This window comes from Canis lupus, chromosome 7, assembly GCF_011100685.1.
Source record: "Canis lupus familiaris isolate Mischka breed German Shepherd chromosome 7, alternate assembly UU_Cfam_GSD_1.0, whole genome shotgun sequence".
NCBI lineage: Eukaryota > Metazoa > Chordata > Mammalia > Carnivora > Canidae > Canis > Canis lupus.
The window spans coordinates 30,136,340-30,162,683 of record NC_049228.1 but is presented as its reverse complement, the minus strand read 5'-3'; the positions used below and the strand labels follow the sequence as shown (position 1 = coordinate 30,162,683).

Here is a 26,344-nt window from a genome sequence, read left to right as displayed (position 1 = left end):
ACCAAGGAAAGGGATTGCTGGTTCATATAGTAAGAGTATATTTAGTTGTTTTTTTTTTAAAGATAGGTAGATAGAGGGATGCCTGGGTGGCTCAGCGGTTGAGCATCTGCCTTTGGCTCAGGTTGTGATCCTGGGGTCCTGGGATCGAGTCCCACATAGGGCTCCTTGCATGGAGCCTGTTTCTCCCTCTGCCTGTGTCTCTTGCCTCTCTCTCTCTCTGTCTCTCTTATGAATATATAAATAAAATCTTAAAAAAAAAAAGCTAGATAGATAGATTGATTGATTTAGAGCACCAGTGAGGTGAGGGGTGGAGAAAGAGGGAGAACCTCAAGCAGACTCCCTGTTGAGCACAGAGCCCAACACGGGGCTTGATTCCAGGAAGCTAACATCATGACCTGAGCCAAAATCACGAACCAGACGCCCAATCAACTGAGCCACCCAGGAGTTCTTGTGCTGAGCGCATTTTAAATATTATCTTTACTCTGACTTCATTTTTTTGCTTTTATTTTCCTTTCATTTTGATCCTCTTTTGGTTGTTCTGAGAGAGAAACACATAACCCGCAGGATCTACTCAGGGTTGGGAAAGTAGAGCTGGCTAGCTCTGTCTTTTTCTTTCACCTCCCCAGTTTGTAGTGTGTGTCATGGGTAAAAGAAGCATTTTCTACTAGTAGTATGTTGCCAGGGAATGTGGGGATTCATCCTAGAATGCCAGATAGGTCATGGACTGTGTAAAAGGAAAGCCAGAGAGCCCCTCTGGAGCCCTTCTGGATCTTTCTAGATCAAAGTTGCTCTGCACGGTGATGTGAACAGCTTATTTTCATTCACAGAGATCCTATACACACACAGGCAGAGAGTGCCTCCTTAGAGAGAGTAATATGATGCTAAATGAGTTTTTTTCTCCCTCTGGTGAGGGCCGGACAGAAACAAATTGGGGCTTTGAATTCTAGGGAAAGACAAGGTTCAGAGCTCTTCTGTTTGCAGGAGGGGCTGAGGGCCCTTGGGATGAGCAGGGCCTGTGTGTGTATAGGATCCTCAGGAAGGAGACGAGCAGTAGGGGGTGTCTGGGGAGACAGCAGACCTTGGCTCTTTCCTTTTCTCTGGATCTCTGACCCTTGAGTGAGTGGCACACGGAGCATCTCCCTTCACTCTGGTACGGTTGTCATATTCCCTGGCACAGTGCCTTTGGCCTTCCATCTGGGGTTAGAAGATAGCGGAAGGATTTGGGTTCTTGACTGTGTCCGGAAAGCCTGTTTTGGCAAGTTTGCCGATTCTCCCTAGGACCTCTTTTCCTATAGGTGCCACATGCCATGATTTATACACAAACATGATTTGCCTGATTGTTGCAGTCTGGGCCTGGAACAATTTTAATTAATGGGAAAATGGTCCTCAAAACAGTGATTAGACCTCTTCAGGTACAACAAGATAAAAGCCTGATAATTTGGATGGAGTACTCTTCTTAAACATCTATTCTATGCACAGCAGCCAATGGGAAAGCCAGGCTCTCTCCCACCTGATCCAATGAGTAATTAAGAGAAGGCTTTTTCTTCCTACCTCTCCCCTCCCTCCCCCTCCCCTCTAAAGCTTAACAGGTTGGTGGTATAATTTGGAGACTTTAAGGGGTGTCATGCTAGGAGCTTAGGCAAGAGCCAGGGCATCTTCTCTCCAGCTCCCCAGGCACTGCCCAGCTGGGTCTAAAAAGCAGGCAAGTGAGAGGAGGAAGGAGGTGGTAGCAGGCGAGCTAGGGAACGCTTCTCCGCCAAGTTTGAGCGGGGCCTATGGCCATGAGCGAGCTGGGCATCCAGAAGACCAGTGATGGTACTGTTTCCCGCCTGCTCAATGTGGTAGAAAGTGAGCTTCAGGCAGGGAGGGAAAAAGGCGACCCTACCGAGAAGCAACTTCAGATCATCCTGGAGGATGCGCCTCTCTGGCAGAGATTCAAGGAAGTCACTAATGAAATGATCGTGACCAAGAACGGCAGGTGAGTTTCTCTGCGGCCCTGCTTGGGCTGGCAGGGCTCTGCAAGGGAGGCGAGCCCCTGAATATTGAAGTGAATATTGAAGACGCTGCCCTTCTTCACTCAGAGGCAGGGGGGCTGATTAAAATGCTCATGAGAAGGACAGTCTCACTGGGCTTTCCCCCAGCCAACTTAATTTCCCGAGATCAGCAGAGAAGTAGAGGATGAAGCCCCCTTGCCTGCATTTTCAATGGGGAAATTCTGGGAAGTTACCATAAATGGGGGGCATGCCCTATGAGTTAGGAAAATGAGTCCAAAGATGATAATATTTTTTGACTGCCTGCATATCTTGGAGCAGACCTGAGCTCCAACTCAGTTCAGATAAGACGAAAGTCAACTTTATTTGGAAGCTGGATGTTTTCTCTTAAGTATAGCAAACTTGCCAGAAATCCTGGGCTAGCTGAAGATGGGAGCCAAAGGGCAAATTTAATCTCATTGCCAATTACTACATCTGCTTAACTGGTGTGTGTTTGTGGTGAGTGTTCATTGGAGATTGTGTATGTTTGTGACGATGTGAGAACCCGTGCAGTAATAATACCATAATGAAGCCATAATACACTGCTCGAGAAAAGATACCTTCTTTTTTCTCATTGCAACAAATTAGAGATGAACGGAAACTGATCTCTGTTGGCATTTCTTGGATTCTATTAAATCCAGCCCTGCTAAGTGGCTCTCAAGGTAATAGTGGGAGCTTTCACTGGAGGAAATGCAAATATTTTGAAAGAAAATCTCTGCTCCCAGCTTGGCCAGACTGGTTCCCAATATTCGGCTGATGCCCACAGATCCTTTGGCTCACGAGGTTAAAACGCATATAAGTCAGAAGGCATTTTCAGTATGGTTAGTGTTAGCAGGACAGCAGGACTCCAGTGGTGGCCTCTAGGAGAAATTCTGCTAACAGAAAAGTTGAGGACTTCTGGCGGGCTTTTGTCCTTGTGCAGAATGCTCCTGGTCTTGATATCTGTCTTGTTTTCCTATTTTTGAATAAAATGCACAGTGTAGAAAATGAAACATGCCTTGCCTCTCTGGGAGAATGATGAACTCCAGCTCTGTTGCATGGTGTTAAAGTGCTTTATAAGGGGGAAGTGTACCAGAAATAAGGGCATCTCAATAAATTGTGATTATTCACAGTAGAAGGAATACCAAACTTACTTGGAATACCAACAAAACAAGCTTGATATTTATATTTTCTGTCTCTAAATGGGTCCCCTACTTATTTCATGTATAGGATTTGTTACTTTTAATATTTGCAATTGTAATTATGCCAGTTCCTGCTCTTGAGCTGTAATTTATACATTATTTTTGTTAGAAAGAAATATAAAAATCCATTTTTAACTTCAAAGAATCACCCCAAATTTCTTATTGGATTTCTTTTCTTTCCTTTCAAAGCTGAATGGTGATGCAAGTGTAAGAATTTTATGACATCCAGTAATAGATGGAACTTACTGTTTATTATTCTTTGTACTTAGTGGATGGTAGTTGTGCTATTTAGCCTTACACTATCTATTTGACTGTCCAAGTGGCCATCTATGAAAGTAAAATGAGCACAGTCACCAAATAAAAATGCGGTTCATCTGTTCCAATGAGGAATACATAAAATTTCTGAAACCATTTGAAATTCAATTTAATAATATGACATATTGGCATGTACTTTTGCAATTTAGGAAGAGCTTTCTCTTGCCTGTGTTCACCTATATAATTCTTTTCTGTGTATTTAAAATGTAAAATTCTTCCCATGATTAACGTCTTTTAATATTAAATATGTAAACAATATTCTTTGTAGAAAAGTCTCATTATGATCAATTTGGTTATTCTTCTCTGTGGAGGTCCTGCAGCCATTTCCCTTCTCCAGTGAACTGAATCTTTTCTCAGGTTCTCGTAAGGTCTCTGAACCTCTTGGGGTCACGATTTTGAGAGGAGAGAGAGGGTTCCCTTCACACTTCAGATAAAGAAGCGAAGACACATGACTAAGAAATTGATGTGGCTGATAATGAATGAGCTTGGCCTGGAATTACTTTCAATCTCTTATTTTCGCAGATTAGATTGTTAGTGACACCTTATTGTTCTTGATACAGAAAGGTCTTGTATCCTGCCCCGTCTTCTTCTCTTATGCATCTATTTCAGCATTCTCTTTTGTACCCCCTGTCCTCTGCCTACAGACCTAATACGTCACTTCCAAGGGCTTCATCTCTGCCTCTCAGGTCAACTCCTGAGCCGGGGGCACTTGCCCCTCAGCCCCCTGTGGCCCTTCTTTGTGAAGATGAGTTCTCTGGTATTTAACACCCAACTCCAGCCCTTTTCATTCACACAACCCACCAACCCCTGAGGGCAGACTTTTAGATTTCTAGATTACCCCATCAGTGGCTTTCTGTCCACTCTAAGAGACTCTGAACTCTAGGAAACACACTGATGGTCGCTGGAGGGGAGGGGATGGAGGGGCCAGGGTAACTGAGTGATGGGCATTAAGGAGGGCACGTGATGTAATGAGCACTGAATGTGATATGCAACTGATGAATCACTGAACTCTACCTCTGAGACTCATTACACACTCTAAATTAATTAATTAATTTTAAATAAAATAAAAAAAGAGAAAGTCTTAAAATAACATAGGATGGGCTGATGAAAGAATTCAGTCCCATTTTCAAATGGAGACCCGTTTGTATATATGGATAGGAGGATTGCCTCTGACATGAGTCAGAACTAGTAAAGAGAGGATATTCCCCTGGATTGTCCCCAGAAACTCAGATCCTGACGACCTTCATTCCTCCCTCCGCCCCTCCTGCCTCCCTCTCTCTCCCTTTTTTCCTTCCCTCTTTTTAGATATAACTTTTAGTTTTATACATTCATTTGTCTGTCAGATATAACAACAGCAATGATAATACCTCCCTAGAGCTCATTTGAATCCTCTATAGTGTGTCCAGCTTGTGAGTCTTCTCTTTCCTCTCTGTCCTTTGAGTGAGAAACTTCTATTTCAGGTTGAAGGAAAAAAAAAAACTTATTTCAGGTTTCTGAGGTAAATATGTGCCATCTCTTGCCCCTTTTGTTTTCCTTTCTAGAACACCTTCACTTCAGCGGAAAATGCTTTATTTCAGATGTATGTCCATTCAGTTAAATAATTTCAACTCAATTATGATTCGATTTGCCTTGAACAGGTTTTCAGAAATTGCACGCATTTCCAAATGTAACTGGTGCATCCATTTGTTATAAAAAAATAAATGTTGGGAATCAGTAAGTTGAATTTTCCAGTGATTAAAGGGCAGCAAGCTGAGATCCTCACGGATCTTGCACGAGGGGAGAAAATGGAGGTTGTGCATCAGGAAAATAGATTTTGATGCCTTTATAGTCCACATTTTTCTTCCAAGTTTACAATTAGGATTCATGAGGATTTGTGTTTGTGTTACCTGCCTCTAACCAGGCTGTTGTGGTTTCCCTGCTGCTACTCTGGAGGCTGCTCACCTTCACCTAAGCTTCAGTACACACAGGTACATGTGCCACACACACACACACACACACACACACACACACACACTCACTCAAATGCTCTGATGAGTATTTCATGAATATGAGTCTATTGACACAATGTAGCATTAGTGTCAGGTATACAACATAGTGATTTGACAAATTTATATATTATGCTATGCCCACCACAAGTGTAGCTGTGTAAGAAAATAAAAATAACTATAAAATTCTTGGCAAATGAAGTACTAAAGAGAATAAAGCATTCTTTAACTTTTCACAAAGTTTTTTTAAAGTAGATCCCACACCCAGTGTGGAGCCCAGTGTGGGGCTTGAACTCACAATCCAGAGATCATGACCTGAGTGGAGACCAAGGGTCTGACACTTAACCAACTTTTCAGATGTGTCCTTCTAAAAGCCAGGGCACTATGGCCTCTTTACTTTTTAAAAGAGCTTTATTGTGATAATTCACATACTATACAATTTAGGCATTGAAAGTATATAATTCAGGGGCACCTGGGTGGCTCAGTGGTTGAGCATCTGCCTTCGGCTCAGGGCTCAGGTGGTGATCCCAGGGTCAAGTCCCATATCAGGCTCCCTGTGGGGAGCCTACTTCTCCGAACTCTGCCTATGTCTCTGCCTCTCTCTCTGTGTGTCTCTCATGAATAAATAGATAAAAATCTTAAAAAAAGAAAGTGTACAATTCAATGGTGTTTGATATATTCACAAAGTTATACATATATTCCCACAAATATTTTTTTTTTAACATTTTCATTATCCTCCAAAGAAATCCTGCATCCCTAGCCATCACCCTCCTATTCCCCCATCCTATTCAGCCCTAACAGCCATTAATCTTCTTTCAATCTCTATGGATTTGCCTACTTTGGACATTTCCTATGAATGGAATCATACAATATGTGGTCCTTTGTAACTGGTTTCTTTCACTTAGCATAATGTCTTCAATGTTCATTCATGCTGTAGCATTTTTTATTGCCAAATAATATTCCATTGTGTCCTATTTTGTTTATTTATTCATCAATTGATGGGCATGTGGGTTGTTCTCACTTTTTTTGCTATTATGAATAATGCTGCTGTGAACATTTATGTCCAAGTTTTTGTGTAAGTGGATGTTCTCATTTCTCTTGCATTTTTTTCTAGGAATGGAATTACTGGGTCCTCTGGCAGCTCTGTCTTTAAGTGGTTGAGGAACAACCAGACTGTTTTCCAAAGTGGTTCCACCATTTTGCATTCCCACCAGCAATGTGGGAATTGGTTACTGGTTACTGTTATCCACTTTTTTTTTTTTTTTTTTTATCACAGCCATCCTAGTGAATGTGAAATGATTCCTCACTGCACTTTTGATTTGCATTTCTCTGATAGCTGATGATGTTGAGAATCCTTCCATGTGATCCTAGGTTCTTTAGAACATCAGGTGTAGTTCCTGAATATAGCATGAAAAGAGAAAAGCCATTACATATCCCCTTATTCTGGAATTAAAGGTCATGCTACGTTGTTTGTAAGACCTGGCATGGTACAATTAGGAAAAAGCAGAAATGAAAATGAGATTTTACTCCTCCTCATTTTACCTTAGTCACACTGGTCTTCTCTTTCTTCAGTAGTCCTCAATAGTCCAGGCTTATTTGTACCCCAGGGCCATTGTACTTGCTATTTCTTTTGTGTGTAGTTGCTTTTCTAGTAGTCATTTCTGGCATTTGTAGGACTCATTTCTTCTCCTTATTTGGGTTCTAATTTAATGTACCCCTAGACCTACTAAGATCCATCTAGAGTAGTTTCTTACTTTTAATTTCCCTAGGTGACATCACCCACTTTTGTTCCTTCATAGCACTCTTGCAGTTTAAAATTATCCTCTACATTTAAAAAGAAACCTGTTTATATTTTTGTTGCCTGACTCTTGTGTTAGAATGTAAGCTTCATGAACAAGACACAGGGTCTGTATTTTTTTTTCACCTGTGAACCCCTACCTAGGACAGTTCCTGCCATAGGGCAGGCACTCAAAAATCATTCTTTTAAGGAGCAAATAAATCTAATTAGGTATTAAGATTTAGGAAAGCATTGAGGGGATTTTTCCTTTCCTTGTGACCCATATTTACTTTCTAGAAAGATCAAAAAGAGAAACTATGTTGTACACCTGAAACTAATGTAATGTTGTGTGTCAACTATACTTCAATTTAAAAGAGAGAGAGAAAAGATGTGGTGAATGTAATAAAAGAGAAGGCAGTGGGGCAGTCAGAGGAGCATGAACTCATACTTCGTAAACCCCAGGTACCTCATCTGGTAAAATGGGCATAGGAACATTTACTTCCTTGGGCCAAAGATTCAAGTGAGTGTATATATGTTCAGTCCTGGGAGCAGACTGAAATTCAATATTTAGCTATCGCCATTTGAAAAACTACCTTTCATTAAATCATCTTTTCAGTCTTAAGGTTATGTGAAACTTCCTAACATTTCACACCATGAAGATAACAGCCATGCCACATGCATGAAGAACTGTGTTCTTACTCTGGCAGTTTAATGTATGGGGGAGATATGTTATATGAACTTTCTTTTCATATTCTTTTTTTACTTTTGCATATACTACATATCCTTATTGAGAAAAATTTCAGTACTTTTTAATTTTATATGTGAAATGACAATTACACATTTCATTCCTGTGTTTTCTTAAAAAACAAACAAACAAACCCCAAAACCAAACAACTTAAGCATTTCAGAAAAAGCAATGGACCAGAAATCAGACCATCTCTCGTATATGTCATAGAAACAAGCTGGCCCTCTGGCTGTCACAATGACCCAGTGTGACCTCCTAGGATCATTTCTGATGTCCACTTTTGTGATTCTTTGCAAATGGCATTTGTGCTTTCAGGGGCCTTCTGCTTTCTATACTTGGTCAATATTATTAAAGTAATTGAAAAAGTTAAAATATGTTGTGGAAGGGAATAGTTTCATCTGATATGAAAAGAATGGATGAAATCCTTCTTTTGAAGAAAAAGTGAAAGAATATGCAAGTGGAAGAATTTTGATGCCATAGGTAGCTCCCCAGGGGAGGACCATCATTTTCCTTCACATGAAAGAACCATCATGTCTTTAAGGGAGAGGAGTGATGAGGTGAGTAACGCAGCACTCAGGTAGGACCTGGACTTGAGATGCATCATCTGACACAGGTTTTCCCCTATGAGTTTCATTTAATGCAGATACTTGTCATAACCTCCTATTTAGATTTTCTCTCTTCCGAGTCCTCCAAGACTGAGGGAGGGGAGGGAGCCTTCAGCATTTCCCCGTGAGTCCCAACGGCAGGGTGGCAGGGTCTCCTTGGAAATGACTGTGATCCAGCTGGAGAATAAGAGCTGAGGAGGTGTAAGTTATCAATTTGCTCTGTTTTTGAAAAATAATTCATATGCCATCAAATTCACCCTTCGTTAGTATATAATTCAGTAGCTTTGAGAATAGTCACAAAGTTGTACAACCATCACTATCTAATTCCAGAACATTTTCATCATCCCTAAGAAAAAACCCAAAGCCATTAGCAGTCACTCCCTTTTCTGCTTAGACTTTTCTCCTGAGAGGGAAGTGGGGGCGGTGGCGAGGCCAGGTGGGAGGGAGGCGAAGCTGACGTCCTTTGTTTCCAACTTCCGGAGTCACTGCCCCGAAGTGGGATTCTGGAGCAGAAGCCGAGCTGGGCCAGCTGAGGCGCTGGGTGTAATGACAATAGTGAACACTTGCAGAGCACTTACTAGGTGGCAGGGTTAGAACACGCACTTGGATGAATTTCCTCCTGGAGTTCTTGCCACAACTCAGTGAGGCTGGGTGAGCCAGACCATGAAATTGAAGTTTGGAGAGCAGCCTCAGGAAGGGCAGGAGTCGGAGCCAGAAGCTTCCCTCAGAGGCACTCTTCTGTTTGGCCTCTTGGAGGCCAGGGGTGTGGACCAGAGACGTGGACCAGGCTCTGTATCCTGTCCAAGCAGTTGGGAAGTGGTCTCTAAGGCAGCACACAAAAACAGAGCCCCACCAGCATCCTCAGCCAGAGGACTATGTTGGAAGAGGAGTCAGGAAAGGGAATATCAGTGAGGTGGGGTGAGCCCCGGGAAAACAATTCCCATCTATTCCAGATTGCTCAGGAAGCTCACGTGGTTTCAGCTCAGGAGACTGGGAGCCCCACGTGGCTGGAACTCCCAGCTCGAGGTCCATCCCTTGTCATCTGCCTGTCAATTCCTTCATTTTCCATTCGTATCAATTCCTCTCAACACTGGGAACTTCTGGCCACAGTTGGATGTCCCTGGTGACCCTCTAGATCCTTATGTGTGCCCCTCCCTGCCCTCAACACCCCACTCCTGGCATCCTCTGACCCCTCCTCTCAGCAGGCAGCCCATCCATCCCAGCTTCCCCTTCAGCTCCCCCTCCACCTCCACCCCCCATTCTCCCAGCCTCATCAGGAGCACAGTCCTCTGACCCTCACTCCCTTGCAAATCTTAGTTATTTTCTGAAAAGCGCAAGATGCTCTACACCAGTACATCTTAAGCTTTAATGTTCCTGTGATTCACCTGGAGATTTGGGAAAAGCACAGCTGCTGAATATGTAGGTCGAGAGAGGTCTGAGGTTCTGCATTTCTAGTGGACTTCCAGCTGATCCCAATGCTGCCAGTTGGGGGACCACTTTGAGTAGCAAGTGTCTAGACTCTAGGCTGTTAGCTTCTTAGTTTGGGGATTCTGATTTTAAAAGAGGCATTGACAAATAAAACAGTATCTGGGGTGATCAAGCTGTGGTGATCAGACTGTGAGGCAAGTCTGGAAATGAGGTCTTTTAAGGGTGGTTTGGAGCAATTTAGTACATTTGGTAAAGGAAAAACAAACCAAAGGGAATGAGAAGCCAGGTGAGGAGCCTCTCCAAATAGGTGAGAGCAAACTTGCTGGTCCTGTCCTAGAGGATAGAAGAAGGACCAAGCAATCCAGATCGATGTGTCTTGAGCACAAATTCCCACAAAATGCTCAGTGAAAGGATGCTTCCACAGTCCTGTAAATTCAGTGTGCACACAGTGTCTATCTTCTCAGAGGTTTTTTTTTTAAAATATTATTTATTTATTCATGAAAGACACACAGAGAGAGGCAGAGACATAGGCAGAGGGAGAAGGAGGTTCCTCTCAGGGAGCCCGATGTGAGACTCAATCCTAGGACCCCGGGATCATGACCTAAGCCAAAGGCAGATGCTCAACCACTGAGCCACCCAGGTGCCCCTTTTCAGAGGTTTATAGAGTACATGAGTATATTAAAGGCTCTGAGAAGTCATGCAGGGAAGGAACTGGTCTAACTCTGTAGAGCCATGAAACCACATTTTCACTGCTAATACCCTTAACTGTCATCCAGTAGTGGTGTTCTCTGTGAGAGGGGAAAGGACTGGTTTGTGGCAGCAGCATAAAAACCCATGTATGCCAGGAGGAAGTCTCTGAAGAAAGCTCTCCTTGAATGTGGCATCTGACGATATACTTTGGGTTCTGGGTTCCTCTGTCAAATGACTAGATCAGTGGTTTTCAGACTTTAAACTTGGGCACGTGATTTAAAGTAAAAATGTGGTGCAAAATGCATTTGTAAAGAGAGGCTCTGTGGGAATCAGGGCTGGGGCCCCAGGCCCTTCACGGAAGCTGTCCCCAGAGCAGAGATGGCTGCACTAGGCCCCGGGTGCCCCCAGCAGGCCAGCGTCCCTCCTGTGACTCTGTGTCTGCCTTTGCTTTATTTATTTATTATTTATTATTAAAGATTTTATTCGTTTGTTCATGAGACACACAGAGAGAGAGACAGAGACAGAGAGAGGCAGAGACACAGGCAGAGGGAGAAGCAGGCTCCATGCAGGGAGCCTGATGTGGGACTCGATCCCTGGACTCCAGGATCAGGCCCTGGGCCGAAGGCAGGCGCTAAACTGCTGAGCCACCCAGGGATCCCCTGCCTTTGCTTTTAGACGGATGTTCCCCGTCCTGAAGATTAGTGTCTCGGGGCTGGACCCCAACGCCATGTACTCCCTCCTGCTGGACTTTGTGCCCACGGACAGTCACCGCTGGAAGTACGTCAACGGGGAGTGGGTTCCCGCAGGCAAGCCAGAGGTCTCCAGCCACAGCTGCGTCTACATCCACCCGGACTCCCCCAACTTCGGGGCCCACTGGATGAAAGCCCCCATCTCCTTCAGCAAAGTGAAGCTGACCAACAAGCTCAACGGAGGTGGGCAGGTAGGATCTGGCCGCCCGGCCGCAGCACTGCACCAATCAAGAAATATCAAGGGTGCATTTAGGCAATTAGAGGGGTCCTCACCGGCCTCTTCTCCCACGGAAGCCAATTATTCCCCGGAGTCCAAATGTGAACGGGAATAAACAGCTCTTAATTGGTACTTTCAGTTTTTAATGGACTTCCTGATGTGAAGAGAGAGTGAGAGAGTGCAGGAGTTGACTTAATCATCCAGGGCCCTTTCATAGTTCCGTCTTGTGTGTGGTGCTTTTTACCCAGTGCGGGGAGGAGATGTTTGTGGGTACCGGGGTTTTGTTGTGCTCTCTCCTCTTTTTTGGTGTAAGTGGCATGTTGGCAATAGACAAAGACCTTGATAAAAAGCTGCTCCTAAATGAAATAATTGCTGCCTCCACTTGGGCATTATGATAATTGTCAATAGAATACTGAAGCGGCTTTGGGTTTTCAGAAAAACAAACAAGCCTTAAATAAGGAAGGTTTTACTTAAGGTCTCCGATTAGAGTAAACAAGAATTCGGGGCTTTCTCCTCTTTTATTTTCTCCGGGAGGCTTGTGAATACTAGCATCCTGTGAAAGGTCATGATTTATAGGATGTAGCCACTTTGGGGATAGAGCCGAGGCTCCCTGCTCTCTGTGTCGTCAGCCCCTGTGGCCCTGGGCCTTGGACCTTGCCTCCTCTGAGCCCCCTGCTTAGCCAGCAGGGAGCCCCCCCACCCCGGGGGACGAGGAGGAAGAGGTGAGCTGCCCAGATCTGGGCAATGTTCCGAAGGTCCCAGTTCTCTATTAAAATAGGAAACTGAAAAGTAAACTGTTCTTGCCTCCCCCATTTCACAAAGCTCTGTATGAACCACAAGGAGCCGCTCTGGGTGACGGGCAGGTGTCAGGTGTTGTATATTATCACTCTTGACACAGTGGCTTGCGAGGTGCAGCCATGCCAGCATGTGGAGATACTAGGATTCCTCCTGTGAGGAAAAGGACTATGTTTTAATGGATTGAAATCCACATTGTTGTTCTGGAAATAGGGAGAGGGAAAAAGAAAGGATGGCAAGATTGTGGCAGAGAACTGACACGCTTTAGAACAACTTTCTGGCAACCCTGGCATAAGCTCTGATGTTATGCTCTCTGGGAGCTTCTGAAAAACTATCCTCCCCACCCCCCCATTCAGATCTCAGATGAGGGAATCAGGGAATCGAAGGACCCGCTTTGGTGGCCCTGACCTGGCCGGGGGCTGGGCCCGGGCTAACAGAGACGCCAGCTGGTTATCACCCCTGCTACCACAGGCTCTGCATGGCATCTCCTTCTCTCCTTCTCCCACTTCAACAGATAATGTTGAATTCCCTGCATAAATATGAACCCCAGGTTCACATAGTGCGTGTTGGAGGCGCCCACCGAATGGTGATGAACTGCTCCTTCCCTGAAACCCAGTTCATAGCTGTGACTGCCTATCAGAATGAGGAGGTAAGTGTCTGTGGCTGCGTGTGTGTAAACATCCCCCAGAAGAGTGTGGGAGGATGGGGACCCAGTGTGGATGGAAGGTGGGTTTTCCAGGATCTCAGAGATCTCAGCAGAGATGAAACTCAATACTGGGTAGCCCTTTCCATTCCGTCTCGCCTGTTTGCAGAAGGCCTGTGGGTGCTTCCCCTCCAGGAGCCTGGAAGGCACGCATGTGCTTGGCTGAAGCCAACAGAAGCCCCGGGGTCTTTGGTTTTGGGCCCAGTGTGCCCTTGGCCTGCTCAGAGCTGGGTGAGCTCCTGTGCTGGGAGCAGGTCTGTGAGGCTTGATCCACGTGTGCCCTCCTCTGGGTTGGTTATGCTGTCTGTCTTGTTTGCACACTCTAGGGCTCCCCAGGCCTGCTGGTCATCAGAAGCCCTGGGGAGGGTTGGATTCTTTCTGACTAAACTTAAAAAAAATTTTTTTTAAGTAATACGTGTTGGGGCACCTGGGTGGCTCAGTGGTTGAGTGTCTGCCTTTAGCTCAGGTTGTGATCCTGGGGTCCTGAGATCGAGTCCCACATCAGGTTCCCCGTGGGGAGCTTGCTTCTCCCTATGACTATGTCTCTGCCTCTCTGTCTCTTTTGAATAAATAAGTAAAATCTTTTAAAAAAGGTAAAATAATATGTTTGTTAAAGAAACCCCCACATAATAAATAGTACAGAAGTATGTTCAGTGAAAATAAAAAGGAAAAAGATAAAAGTGATCTCTTTTCCTCCTACCTTTTGAATCCCATTCCCCAAGGACCTCACAAATAATAGCTTAAAATATTCCCCCCCATATTCTATGTATATATAAATGTGTATGAGAATATAGACTTCCTCACATAAATTGGCTCATGTTATATATATTAGTCTGCAAGTTTCTTTTTTTTTCTATTTAACTGTATATTATGGATATATTCTCTGTAGTTAGATTTAAGCCTATCTCTTTTTTCTGAAGTGCCTGCAGAAGATATACCATATTTTAGCCAATCAGCTCCCCACTGACGGACATTTGGTGATTTACAGTTAGTTGTTTTATTTGCTATTATAAGTAATGCTGCAAAGAATATCCTGGGACATCCACAACCACTGTTGTTTGCTTGCATGGATGGACACCTAGAAATGGCATTGCTTGTCAAGGAGAGTGTGGGTTTAGAATCCCGAGATATCACCAAATGGCCTCCTACAAAGAGCATTACTCATCTGCAGTCCCTGTACCATTTCTGACACTGGTGATTATCAGCCTTTTTTCAGCTTTGATAATCTGATAGGTAAAACAGAACAAAACAAACCAGAAACCCAAAAGGTACCTTTTTGCTGCTTTCATCTACATTTCTTTATTTGGAAACTTTAAAAGATTTTGGGCTCCCACCCAGCCAACTGAGTCAGAATCTCCAGGGATGGCACCCAGAATCCGTAGTTTCTAGAGTCTTCCTAAAGGATTCTGATGAGCATTCAGGTTTGCAAACTACTCCCTTAGTGCCTATAGGTACAATTGAGCTGTAGACTGAACTCGCATCACAGATGTGCAGAGAAAATGTCATTTCTTTTCTACAAGAAAAGGATCTCAGAGACCTCAGCAGAGATGAAGCTAAACAGTGGGGTAGCCCTTTCCATTGCCTCTTGGCTTATTTGAGGAAGGTCTATGGGTACTTCCCCTCTGGGAGCCTAGAAGGCACACTTTTGCATTGAAGCCAACAGAAGCCCTGGGGTCTGGGCTCTTGGCTGAGCCCCTCCAGCAGGCTGGTGGGAACAGAAGTTAAATATTTGATCATTTCAACAGGCCCTCAGGTGGTACTGTGTTCCAGATGGCCCTCCCTCTCCTGCTTCTGTCCCTAGGATGGAGTTTGGGTCTTTGAGGGGAGGGTGTGATTTTTGCAACTCTAGAGGGTGCATGTGGGTGTTGGGGACCGTGTGTGAGCCACCTCTGGTCTCCAGGGCAATGACCCTGCCCACTTCTTGCTGCCTGCTCCCTTAGTCCACAGCCAGCAGAATTTGTCATCTGGTTGTCTGCTGGGTGAGTGCCCCGAGCTCTTCCTGGATACATGCTAGCCAGTCCCCTCTGAACCACCAGCCTGGCTAAGGCTGCTCCTCAGGCAGGCTACCCAGCCTGAGGTCATATTCTAGCTGTGATTATGCCCCATGGGAATCAAGCCCAGGAGAATCCAACCTCGGAGCCTCCCTCTGCTGCCAACACTTTTCTGCCAAGTTGATGTTGATGCACCATGAGAGGGAGCGGGCCGTTGGTGGATGTTGGTCTCTCTATGCACCTGACTCCTCCAGGTTTAGACAGGGAGAAAGACCAGGGCATGCACATCAGACTCTGGCTCTCCTGCTTCCCCTGATTTCTTCCCCATTCCCGGGTCAGAAAGAGTGGTGCTTTTATTTAACTTTTCTTCCTTGTACTAGGCCCTTGCTGAAATAAATGTTTTTTTCTTTTTTAAAAGATTTTATTTATTAATTTGGCAGAAAAAGAGAGAGTGAGTGAGCACAAGCAGGGGGAGCCACAGACAGAGGGAGAGGGGGAAGCAGGCTCCTCGTTGAGCAGAGAAGCTAGCTGATGTGGGGCTCAATCCCAGGACCCCAGGATCATGACCTGAGCAGAAGCAGATGCTTAACCGACTGAGCCACCCAGGTGCCCCATAAACATCCTTTTCAATGCTTATTTATTCAACAAATATTTGTTGACTATTATTGCCTGCTAGGAATAGTGCGATGGGCATCACAGATGTGTGTGCTGCCCTCAAGCCCGTACATCCCTGGAGGAGAGGCCATAAGCAGACAGACCTCATATATGTGTATATGCTGTCTGGTGGCTCTGAAGAAGAATGAAGCCAGTGAAGGCCGGCGGGATGGAGTGACAGCGGGTGGGAGTGATAATCAGTGTTTGTATTAACGTGGCCTGAGTAAGTGATCACTTAAGACTTAGGGAGTGATGCTGGACCGTGCTCTCTGGGAGACGTGGATTCACACCAGCATCACTCTGACTGTTTCCAGTGACTAGAAAAGTAAGTGACATGGTGGGAGAGGTGGGGGGTGGTGTTCAATAATTTAAAAAAAGTTGATGAATAAATAAAAGAAGGAATGCCAGATTTAGCACATTGGACTCTGCATATTTCTAACGCTTCAGCCTTTCTTTGCTCACTTCACACTGTGTTTCCCATTTTCACCTCAGGCCACAACACAAGGCTCTTTGTCAGAGCGTGCTAGTAATTTAGTGCAGAAGTAAGCAAAGAAACATGGAGAGGGAGAAAAAGAGAGAGGGGAATTATACTGATTTTACAGAAATTCACAGGCAAAGACAAAGGTTTCTATCTGTTCATCCATGTTCTACCTTCACTAATGCTTCTTGTCTTTGTAAACATAAGATAACAGCTCTCAAAATCAAGTACAACCCTTTTGCCAAAGCCTTCTTGGATGCCAAGGAAAGGTGAGTAGAGAAATGTCAGTAAAATCTTCTGAGCTGACTTCTGCAAATGTGAAATTTATGCTCATCTTGAAAGGAACTTGCATTACCTTTGATAGAATTAGGTATGTTAACATTCAATTCCATATTCAACAAAATCAATGAAATTCAACAAACTCTAATGATCTGTCCCTTGTAACAGAGCTCTAGGAGAACCTCTAACTGGCAAATGTTTGGTCAACTCTGTTTTACTACCAATTATTGAAAGTAACACAAGCGCATATTAAAAAATAAGTAATTTAAATTTTTAATAATTCACTCTGCCCTTCCTCCAATTATCTCTGAGTTGCATGGTTTCAATAATTTTTTTAACCGCATGTAATCCAGGAGAGGTGAGTGATTCATATGAGTAGTTCATAAAGGTCAGATCTTCATATCTGTCAGGTCTGAGAGAAGACCACACAGAGACTTCTGGGGATCACTTCTCCGCCTTTTGGCTAAGATCAAGTGTCATATCTGTTCTTATCATTTCAGAGACTTCTGGGATGGTGGATGGTAATGCTATCACTTTAGTGGCTCCATATCTTTGTGTTTTTCCTTTCCATTCTAGAAAAAAAATAAAAGAATAATGGTCCTTATTGACTTCTATTAAAGGGCTTTGTCCTGTTAATATTTGATTTAATTTAATTTTGGATAACTAAAGGGCTAAAGAAAATCTGATGTGTGAGATGAATAGGACTTTGAGTAGGTCGTCCTGACTTGAACTCCTGTCTTGGCCATTTCCTGGCTATTTGATCTTATATAAGTCACTTTACCTCTCTGAGATCCACTTTTCAAATCTGCAAAGTGGGGATAGCAATATTTTCCTTGTGGGATTATTGATGGATCTAGCATATCACAGGTGTGCTTGGGCCCTAGGTCGTATGCAAGTCCTAGCTGTTGTTATTGCTTGAATTTTGTCAGGCAGGAGCAATAAGTGCAAGCCACTGAGATCAAACTAAATAGGAATAGCTATAAATACGGCAAATTAGAGTCACATCAAATTGCAATTCAAAGAGGGATTGATTAGATTGTTAGATAAAGTACCCTGGATGAAGAAGAGGGGAGAGATTTGAGATAAGAGGTGTTTGATTTTCTTATTCTAAGAAATGTGTTGCTTTCCAAAGAGAATTTGGGGTAGACTTTTGGCTGGACTTGGGTAATATGCTGGACAGCGATGGTGCCCTTTTCCTTCTCTTTCAGGAATCACCTAAAAGACATTCCGGAAGCTGTCTCTGAGAGCCAGCATGTGGCCTATTCTCACTGTGAGTTGGGTGAACACTGGGTGGGCCACACCTGGGGGACACTGGGAGCCATCTTCCACCCTACTTAGACTCCACCTGTTGTGAATGCTCATGGCCCTTTCCAAAGCTTCTCTCAAGACTCAACAGGTTATTTCTTCCACTCGAGACAAGTGTGTGCCCTTTCCAGAATTCCCAGAAAAAACCGGTGTTCCTGAGGGGCTGGACCTGATCTCAGGTGGGAGATAGGAACGGGAGTGATGGATCTCTCATACTCGAGTTTTCATGTCCCAGAGGCTGACTGTCTCAGGTGCATTCTGGGAGTATCTCCACTCTCCACTCTTGTTGGTCTGGCCTGGATTGCCCTGTTCTTAGTGTTCACTTATTTTTGAGTTGGTTGGCAGCACGATACTTCAGGCAGGCTGTGGCCTTGCATGTGGCGAGGAGTCTGGGAGGCTGCCTGGACAGCCACAGGTATGCTGCTGGGGACTCTGCGGGTGCTGGGTGTCCCCAACAGGGTGCTGGCCTCCCCATGTCTGGATGGCAGGGGAGACTCTATGAGGGAGGAAGTCCCCTAAAGCTGCAGCAGAAACCCAGGCCAGTGATGTCAGAGCAGAATGTTAACCCGGGTGTTGTAGAAACTTTAATGAGAATTGTGGTTCTCTCAGGTGTTCTCTGCCATCGTCCAGCTCTGGGCTTCTCTTCTCACACCTCTTCCCCTAAGCATTTGCACGTGTTCCAGTGCAGAGCTACAGCAGCCCAGAAAGTGAGCAGCTCTCAGAAAAACCTTTTAAAGTGACCTGTATTGGGATCCCTGGGTGGCGCAGCGGTTTAGCGCCTGCCTTTGACCCAGGGTGCGATCCTGGAGACCCGGGATCGAATCCCACGTCAGGCTCCCAGTGCATGGAGCCTGCTTCTCTCTCTGCCTGTGTCTCTGCCTCTCTCTCTCTGTGTCTATCATGAATAAATAAATAAAATCTTTAAAAAAAAAAATAAAGTGACCTGTATTATAATAGTAACAGCCCAAAGATTTTTTAAATTTATTTATGAGAGAGAGAGAGAGAGAGAGAGAGAGAGAGAGGAAGAGGGGCAGAGACACAGGCAGAGGGAGAAGCAGGCTCCATGCAGGGAGCCCGATGTGGGACTTGATCCTGGGACTCCAGGATCATGCCCTGGGGCGAAGGCAGGCACTAAACCGCTGAGCCACCTAGGGATCCCAGAACTGCATCATTTTTAAGCTCATATGTTACAGTCTTCTCAGCGAACTTCTTACGGGGCGGGGGGGGGGGGAGTGTCTATTATTTGTGGCAAACCAAGTGGGCAGGAGCCTGGTTCGGGGCGACCCCCTGCCTGGCTTTGCCCACTGGACACCTGCATTGAGAACATTTTCTTTCTTTCCAATTTGGATTCCTCTTCTTCTTTCTTTCCTTTTTCATTCAAAAACAAATTTCTTTTTTAAAAAATATTTATTTATTTATTCATGAGAGACACAGACTGAGAGAGAGGCAGAGACCTAGGCAGAGGGAGAAGCAGGCTCCTCGCAGGGATCCCGATGTGGGACTCGATCCCAGATCCCAGATCATGACCTAAACCGAAGGCAGGCACCCAACTGAGCCACCCAGGCGTCCCCCAAAACAAATTTCTATGAAATGTTTTATAGCCTTCCAAAATGTTCTGCAAGATTCCTGCTTGGGTGTGCCAGCCAGCTCCCCTACTTGTTGCTTTCAGAATCCTCTGTGGGGTGACGAGGGGAGCCATCGTGCCTCCTCTTGCTTGGAGTGGGAGCTAGAGACACTTTCCCACCGGGCAGAAAGCGACCTTCCCTCCTGTGTAACCACATTAAACATTCCCTAGTAGCTGGCGATCACCCATACATCTAACGTCCCCTTCTCAGACCAACTTTTAATTTGACTCAAGTTAAGTCAGAAGCAACTTAACTTTTGCATTTCTGTCACTTATTCATTCAAATGGTTTTTTGTATAGCTCTGTTCCAGGGTTCCTCAAGAGGCTTTCCAAACTTTGATAGGAACTGCCGTCCTTCTCCAAAGAGGCCAGCCTGTCTGCTAACGTGGAGGGGGAGTGACGGTGGGGGTGGTCTCCGTCTCTACCTGGGCCGACATTCCGTGTCATTCACACAGGGTCACCATGTGTAAAGTGGCTGGAAACCTGACTTCTGGTGTGGAAGTTCAGGCTCTGTGTCTTCCTCTTGTCTATTCCAGTGGGAGGCTGGATCTTTTCCAATCCGGATGGAGTGTGCGCAGCAGGAAATGCCAATTACCAGTATGCTACCCCCTTGCCTCTGTCTGCTCCCCACACCCACCACGGCTGCGAGCCCTATCCTGGCCTCCGAGGGCACCGGCAGGCTCCCTACCCTTCGGCCTACATGCATAGAAACCATTCTCCCTCAGGTGTGTGATTTTGCTAATTAAACCCTTGGGTGTAGCGGTGAGGGGCGGGGGTGGTGGTGCAGAGAAATGGTCAACAGCAAGTAGTAAAAAGAAGTATCTGAAGCTGGTATCCCTTTCATCTCATATATGTAATAGTATTGTATATTATAATTTTGATGTTTTATTTTATATACACTAGTAGTTGATTATGTAATTATGACATTATTGGTGTTTTATAATTATTTCATAAGACAGTCTCCTGGTTTCTAATGGGTGTGAAGGGCCCCCTCCCAGGGCACCAGTGTACTCTGCATTTCAGGATGTGTGTCCAAAAGCCAAGTTGTGGGGGCTCCAGGATACCCAGCTCACTGCTTTCACCTGGCTGTTTTCTACACTTGTATTACATGGCTCCATCCAGGGGATACTGGGCCCAGTATTAGAGAGCTTTTAGGAAGATCTCTGGGAAGCTGGGTGACTCTACAACCAGACTTTTGTTTGGTTCAGTTGGAGACAGGCAAACTGGCTCTGATAATAACTTTTACAGTCTGCTTATCTAAGCTGATGCTGGTGGTTGTGTGCTTCTTCCTCACTGACTGCTGTGTAGCCTCCCTTGGGCTTGGGAAAGCCCAGACCTTGCCTGCTTGTTAGATTTGTAGGGAGGAAGGGAGAAGGCAAGCCAAGGGCTGATTCCCATTCAATTATTCATGTGACAGGTATTTATTGAGGGCTATCTGTGTGCTGGGTTCTGTCCATGAACAAATTAGAAAAATACCTTACCCTGCAGAGATTCTATTCTCATGTGGGGAGATTATCAGTAAATGAAAGAAAGAAATGATTCATGGCATGGGAGATGGAGGAGAGTGTTAAGATTCCACCCTTAGGGCCGCCCTGAGCTCTACCTACAGAGGGCTTTCCTGGTCACCAGCTGCCTGGCTGTGTGTCCCTTTACATCCAACTCCTAGCAACCTTGAAATCTGCTTTCAGGAAGGAAGGAATAAAATGCAGCTTGATGATATCACAAAGTGGGCAGCATTCTCATTCTGTGTCCTGGTTCTTTCCTGGTCACAGCTTCTGAGCACCTGCTATGCACCAGGCCCTCTTCTAGATGGTGGGGATAGGAGGAGGACAAAGGTACAGTTTCTTCCCTGAAGAAGCTCAGGGCTACATGAATATAAAAATAATGAATTATAACACGGTGTAGTGAGAGCTCTCATGTGGTCCTCAGACCTGTTGTAGCATCACCTGGGAACTTGTTAGAAATGTAGACTCTCGGGTTCTCCTTCTGAAAGAGTCTACATTTTAACAAGATCCCTAGGTGATTCTCATGCACACTAAAGTTTGAGAAACATTCTGTGAAACACACAAGCCAAGGTGCTGTGGGAACGAAGGAAAAAGAGCAACTAGAGTGGCCTAGAGGGATCAATGTTGAAGTTGAGATTTGCAGGATGAGTGGAAGCAGACAGAGGTGGGTGTGGGTAGGAGGGAAGGAGGATGGCAAGGGACCCAGGAGAGGCAAAGGCCATTCCAAGGAAGAGTAGTGTGAGCACAGGCATGAGGGGGGGAGGGCCTGGGGAGTCTGGGGGGTGGATTTGGAACCAAGGGTAGCAGGAGAGGTAGAAGAGGCAGAGCTGAGGCTCAAGAGGCTGCAAATTCCACATCCTGAGGAGGAATGACTTGGCCAGCCAGGTGTATACACCAGAATCTTCTTCCTTGCTCTCCTCTTTCTCCCCCACTTCCTTTCTCTTATGTATGCACTAATGATGCAAATGGAGATTCAAAGACATAGAAGACACTGTTCTTGAGATGTTTAAATGTACTTGGGGTTGCTGAGAAGAGTAAGGCGCTGGTCCTCAGAAATTTCCTCTGGGGCACTGGTGGGTCTTTCGGCTTGTGCTGAGGGGATATTAACATGGGTCCTTTCTTAAAGGGGAGTGAATGTGATAGAGTGAATCAGACAGATCTGCATCACAAAAGGCATCCTCCAGGTCTCTGAGTTTCATCTATAAAGCAGAGAGGATGGCTCATTGCTGTGAAGATTAAAATATGAACAGTGTGTGGCATATGGTTGACATGGTATATCTGAGCCTGCTTCTTTTCTGCTAACTGGCCTCTGTAGCACCAACCATGGCTATATTTTGTCCTAAAATAATATCATTGGTCATCTTTATATGTTCTCTGAGCTTCATCCAACTGAACTGTTGTTATTTCCCCAAAGTGAATTTGATAGAAAGCTCCAGCAATAACCTGCAAGTTTTCTCTGGACCTGACAGCTGGACTTCCTTGTCCTCCACACCCCACACCAGCATCCTGTCTGTACCCCACACCAGCGGGCCAATCAATCCAGGGCCTAGGTAAGACCAACTCCAGCAACTTCCTCATTGGTGGTCTTGGGGGTTTACATGAGCACTGGAGACTCAATTCGTTCTTTTTTCTTAGAGTGGCTTGCTTTAAGCCATTGTCCTGACTCCTAAGCCACTAGGAAGTGAAGCTAACAACAGGAAGGACTTTTCTATCTCAAGGAGAAGGGAGAGAAAAGCACCTGCTCACTTGTATGCTCTTTGTTTTGTGGTTTTGGTATTCTGTTTTCAAAGGGAAAAGACATCATGGCCTGGAATCATTTGTCTTGAACCAGTCAGAAATATTGTAAACTGTGGTGGTAGCAGATAGACCCTGACAGTAGAATTGAAGGCAAAATGTGTAAATAGACACTGACGATGGTCCGTGTTCTCATAAGCCACCTGTTCTATCAGGGGGATGGGCTGTGGGTGCCTGGCCTACAACCCAGGTATAGAGCAGAGTGTGGCAGGTAGGGCCTGTGGCATAACTTGCACACCAGAGACCAGCGTTTCATTCTGGCTTCTGGAAATGGGTGTAGAAGGGAGGACAGGAAGGGACCTTGGAGCTTGATGGGCGTGGGCTTTAGTCTGGGTTTTGCCTCTTATTGACTTCGTACCTTCAGGTGGTTTTCTTGGCCTCACTGAGCTCCGCCTTTCTTATCGCTAAAATGGATATAATAGGGGTGACTCTGTAGGTTATGGTGAACCCAAAAGGAGAAAATGCATTAAAATGCTTGGTGAGCAGTAATGTCTACATAAATATCAGCTGTTACATTCAACACAGGTAGGCAGAATTTTGAGAAGGTCCAAAATAGGATTCAAAGTGAAAAGGTGGGTCTTGTGATTTGCTGGTCAAGAGAACGTTAGGAGAACATAGTGTTTTGGACTATGGCAAGGCTGTTCACGCTTCAGTGTGTGTTAGAATCACCTGGAAGGTTAAAATGCACAATCTGATGAACAGGGCTGGATTGGAGCTTGAGATTCTGCATTTGAACGAGCTCTTGTGTGTTGCTGGTGTTGCTGTTGGCTGTGACCTTGGTGGTTTTGACACTGATGCTGCCGTGGCGGTGAGCTTCTAGTGCTGTGCTGCCCCGTGCAGCTGCCACCGGCCGCCTGTGGCCACTGAAACCTTTGCAATGCAGCGGGTCCCAGTGGAGGTGGGTGGTGTGGCACACATGCGAGCTTGAAGACTTAGTAGGATCAAAGAATAAGAATCTCAACCTTTTTTTTTTTCCAACTTTTTTTTTAACTTCAAATGCATGTTTAAATGACAATATTTTGAACATTTTTTTGGATAAAATATGATTAACAATAAGTTTATTTTTCTTTTCTTTCTTTTTTTTTTTTTAATATATGGCTACTAGAAAATTTAGCCTTGTGGTTGTGGCTCATGTTTTCTATCTGTTGGACAGTGCTCGAGTGGATTATCTAAGGGAAAAGCACAGATTTGGGTTGTGGCAGGAAGTGAGAAAGTGAGTCCTTGAACCTATTAAATGATCGTGTGGCAGATTCTGTCCTAGATACTCTATGGAAGTCATTTATAGGTATTCAAAGACATCCGCAGGCTAGCATTAAAATTCCTATTTTATTGTTGGACAGATGAAAGCTCAGAAGCATTAGACATGTCCTGAAGGTCACACAGTAAAGTAACTGCATGGTTTTCCCACTGGCCCGTGAGGCATCAGGAAGGGGCCCTGCCCTGAGCAATGTTATAGAAGCGTCTCTTCTGGAGATCAGGCCCCAAATCTCAGCAAGCTGAGCTGGCTAAAACCCAAACAAGCAACCAGCAAACACCCCAAGCCTGGGCTTCTGCAGGTTTCCTATGGCCCAGTGAGGTCTGTAGTCTCCAGACTGCAGCACAGACGCCAGCGTGGCATTGCTACCTCTGGTTCCCTCCAGTAGTGTGTTTAACCCACTACTGACTCCATAAAGATTTTGCTAGAGAATAGCGAAATGTGCCCGGTACCATCATTACATAATGAGCCTAGTCTCACGCAGTGTAGTATCTGGTGATGCAGAGAATCTAAAATGTCAGGACATGGGGATGGCTGAAGGCTTAGAGCATTGGCGTTTATCGTGCCTGTTCCAATGGCAGGCATTTTTGTCTCTGTTCAGGTGCAAAAATTGCTACCCCTTACAATCCACTGGAAAGCTTGTAAAGATCCTGATACCTGGGCTGCATGCCAGATTGGTTGAATCAGGATCTCTGGTGGTAACACCCAGGCCTCAGTATTTTGCAACCTGTTAGGTGATGCCAATGTGCAGCCAGGTTTGCACTGGCTTTAGAATGAAAGAAGTCCAAGGAGGTGGTCTAGCTCCCCCAGCCTTTCTGCCAGGCACCAGAGCTATTGGGTGGATACCAGGAATGGAAGAGTTGCTTATAACAACCACCCTTTGGTGAGTGCCGTGTGCTCTCCTGTGCTCACATCTTCTTATTCGATTGTCATAATAGTATCTGTAATGTGCACATAATCATTGCTCTGTCTTGAAGATGGAAGCTGGGACTCAGAGGTGTGATTGGACAAAGGTCATGGAGGCAGTAGGCAGGGGAGCTGGGATCCGAACCCAACTTTTCTGACACCTGTGTGTCCTGGTTGCTCTGCTATGTCAGCTCTCTTGCCAGTGAGGGGTCTCCCTTGCAGGCTTGCTGTCCAGATTCCCTCCTTTTGCTCTCCTGCTCTTCCACGCAGGCTGCAGGGCAGGCCTCCAGAAATGAGATGCTGTGTTCCAAATCAAACTTGCTAGGGGCAGGGCCAAGCATGGAAATTCAGGTCAGGACAGCTATTGTACGCTTATCCCACTACATTTCACTACTTCCCTTGGCTTCTCCACAAAAACAGGGCCCTTCTGTGTCAGAGCTAGAAACAAAGCTGTGGCTAGGCGCCCTCTTCCTAGGCCTGGGCCCCTCGCACTGCGTTTGTGCAGAGCAGCATGCAGGTCTTTCTGGCAGCGTCATCAAGCATTCTGTGTCTCTCTCTGCAGCCCCTACCCGTGCCTGTGGACCATCAGCAACAGTGGCGGGGGCCCTGCCGGGCCAGGCCCAGACGTGCACGCCAGCTCCCCGGGAGCATTTCTTCTGGGTGGCCCAGCGGTGACTTCGCCCCTCTCTGCCCAGGCACCCACTTCAGCAGGTGTGGAGGTTCTGGGGGAGCCCTCGCTGACCAGCATCGCTGTGTCTACTTGGACAGCGGTGGCCTCACATCCCTTCTCGGGCTGGGGTGGCCCGGGTGGGGGAGGGCACCATTCTCCCTCCTCACTGGATAGTTAGGCAGGATCCTAGGGCAGGGGTCAGTGGAGAACCTTCTCTGTGTAGAGCATTTAGAAACCCCATGTACTGATTCTAGTGAGTTAGACTGCAGGGCTCCCCACCCAGTGAGCTGGAGGGTGGGGTGGATTATGGCAGATGGTTTAGTTTGGTGATGTACCCTGGTTTCTTTTTGCACTCCCATTTTCTCTGCAGCTCATCTGTGACATGCTTAGGTAACCAAAGTTCATGGACATCCTTCCCTGGCCCTGCCCCTTACTTTCAAATGATTCTAGAAGGCCCCACTTCCTGTTCTGTGGAGGTGGTGCAAAGCTGTTAAGTGAGCTCTGAGTTTACCTAGATGAAGGCTTCCTATGCTTGTGCAGCCCTGGAAAGTATCTGTGGCCACAGGGCTGCTGCTCTGAGACCAAGAGAGGGTGTAAGTCCCCAGAGTGAAGTTAACAAAAACAGAGCTAATCATGTATTACAGCAACGAGCCTGTAATTGAG

The 26,344-nt window shown here is 45.6% G+C and overlaps 1 protein-coding gene and 1 pseudogene across 1 annotated transcript; both read left to right on the top strand.

Moving 5' to 3' along the window:
• Positions 1–1,775: 1,775 nt before the first annotated feature.
• TBX19 (T-box transcription factor 19) lies at positions 1,776–25,859 on the top strand. The gene is made up of 8 exons (NM_001005758.1): positions 1,776–1,978; positions 11,432–11,696; positions 13,032–13,166; positions 16,551–16,612; positions 17,831–17,892; positions 20,088–20,276; positions 22,471–22,606; positions 25,574–25,859. The coding sequence occupies exons 1-8, from the start codon at positions 1,776–1,778 to the stop codon at positions 25,857–25,859; spliced, it is 1,338 nt and encodes a 445-aa protein (NP_001005758.1).
• On the top strand, positions 17,066–17,217 carry LOC119872750 (annotated as a pseudogene).
• Positions 25,860–26,344: the final 485 nt, after the last annotated feature.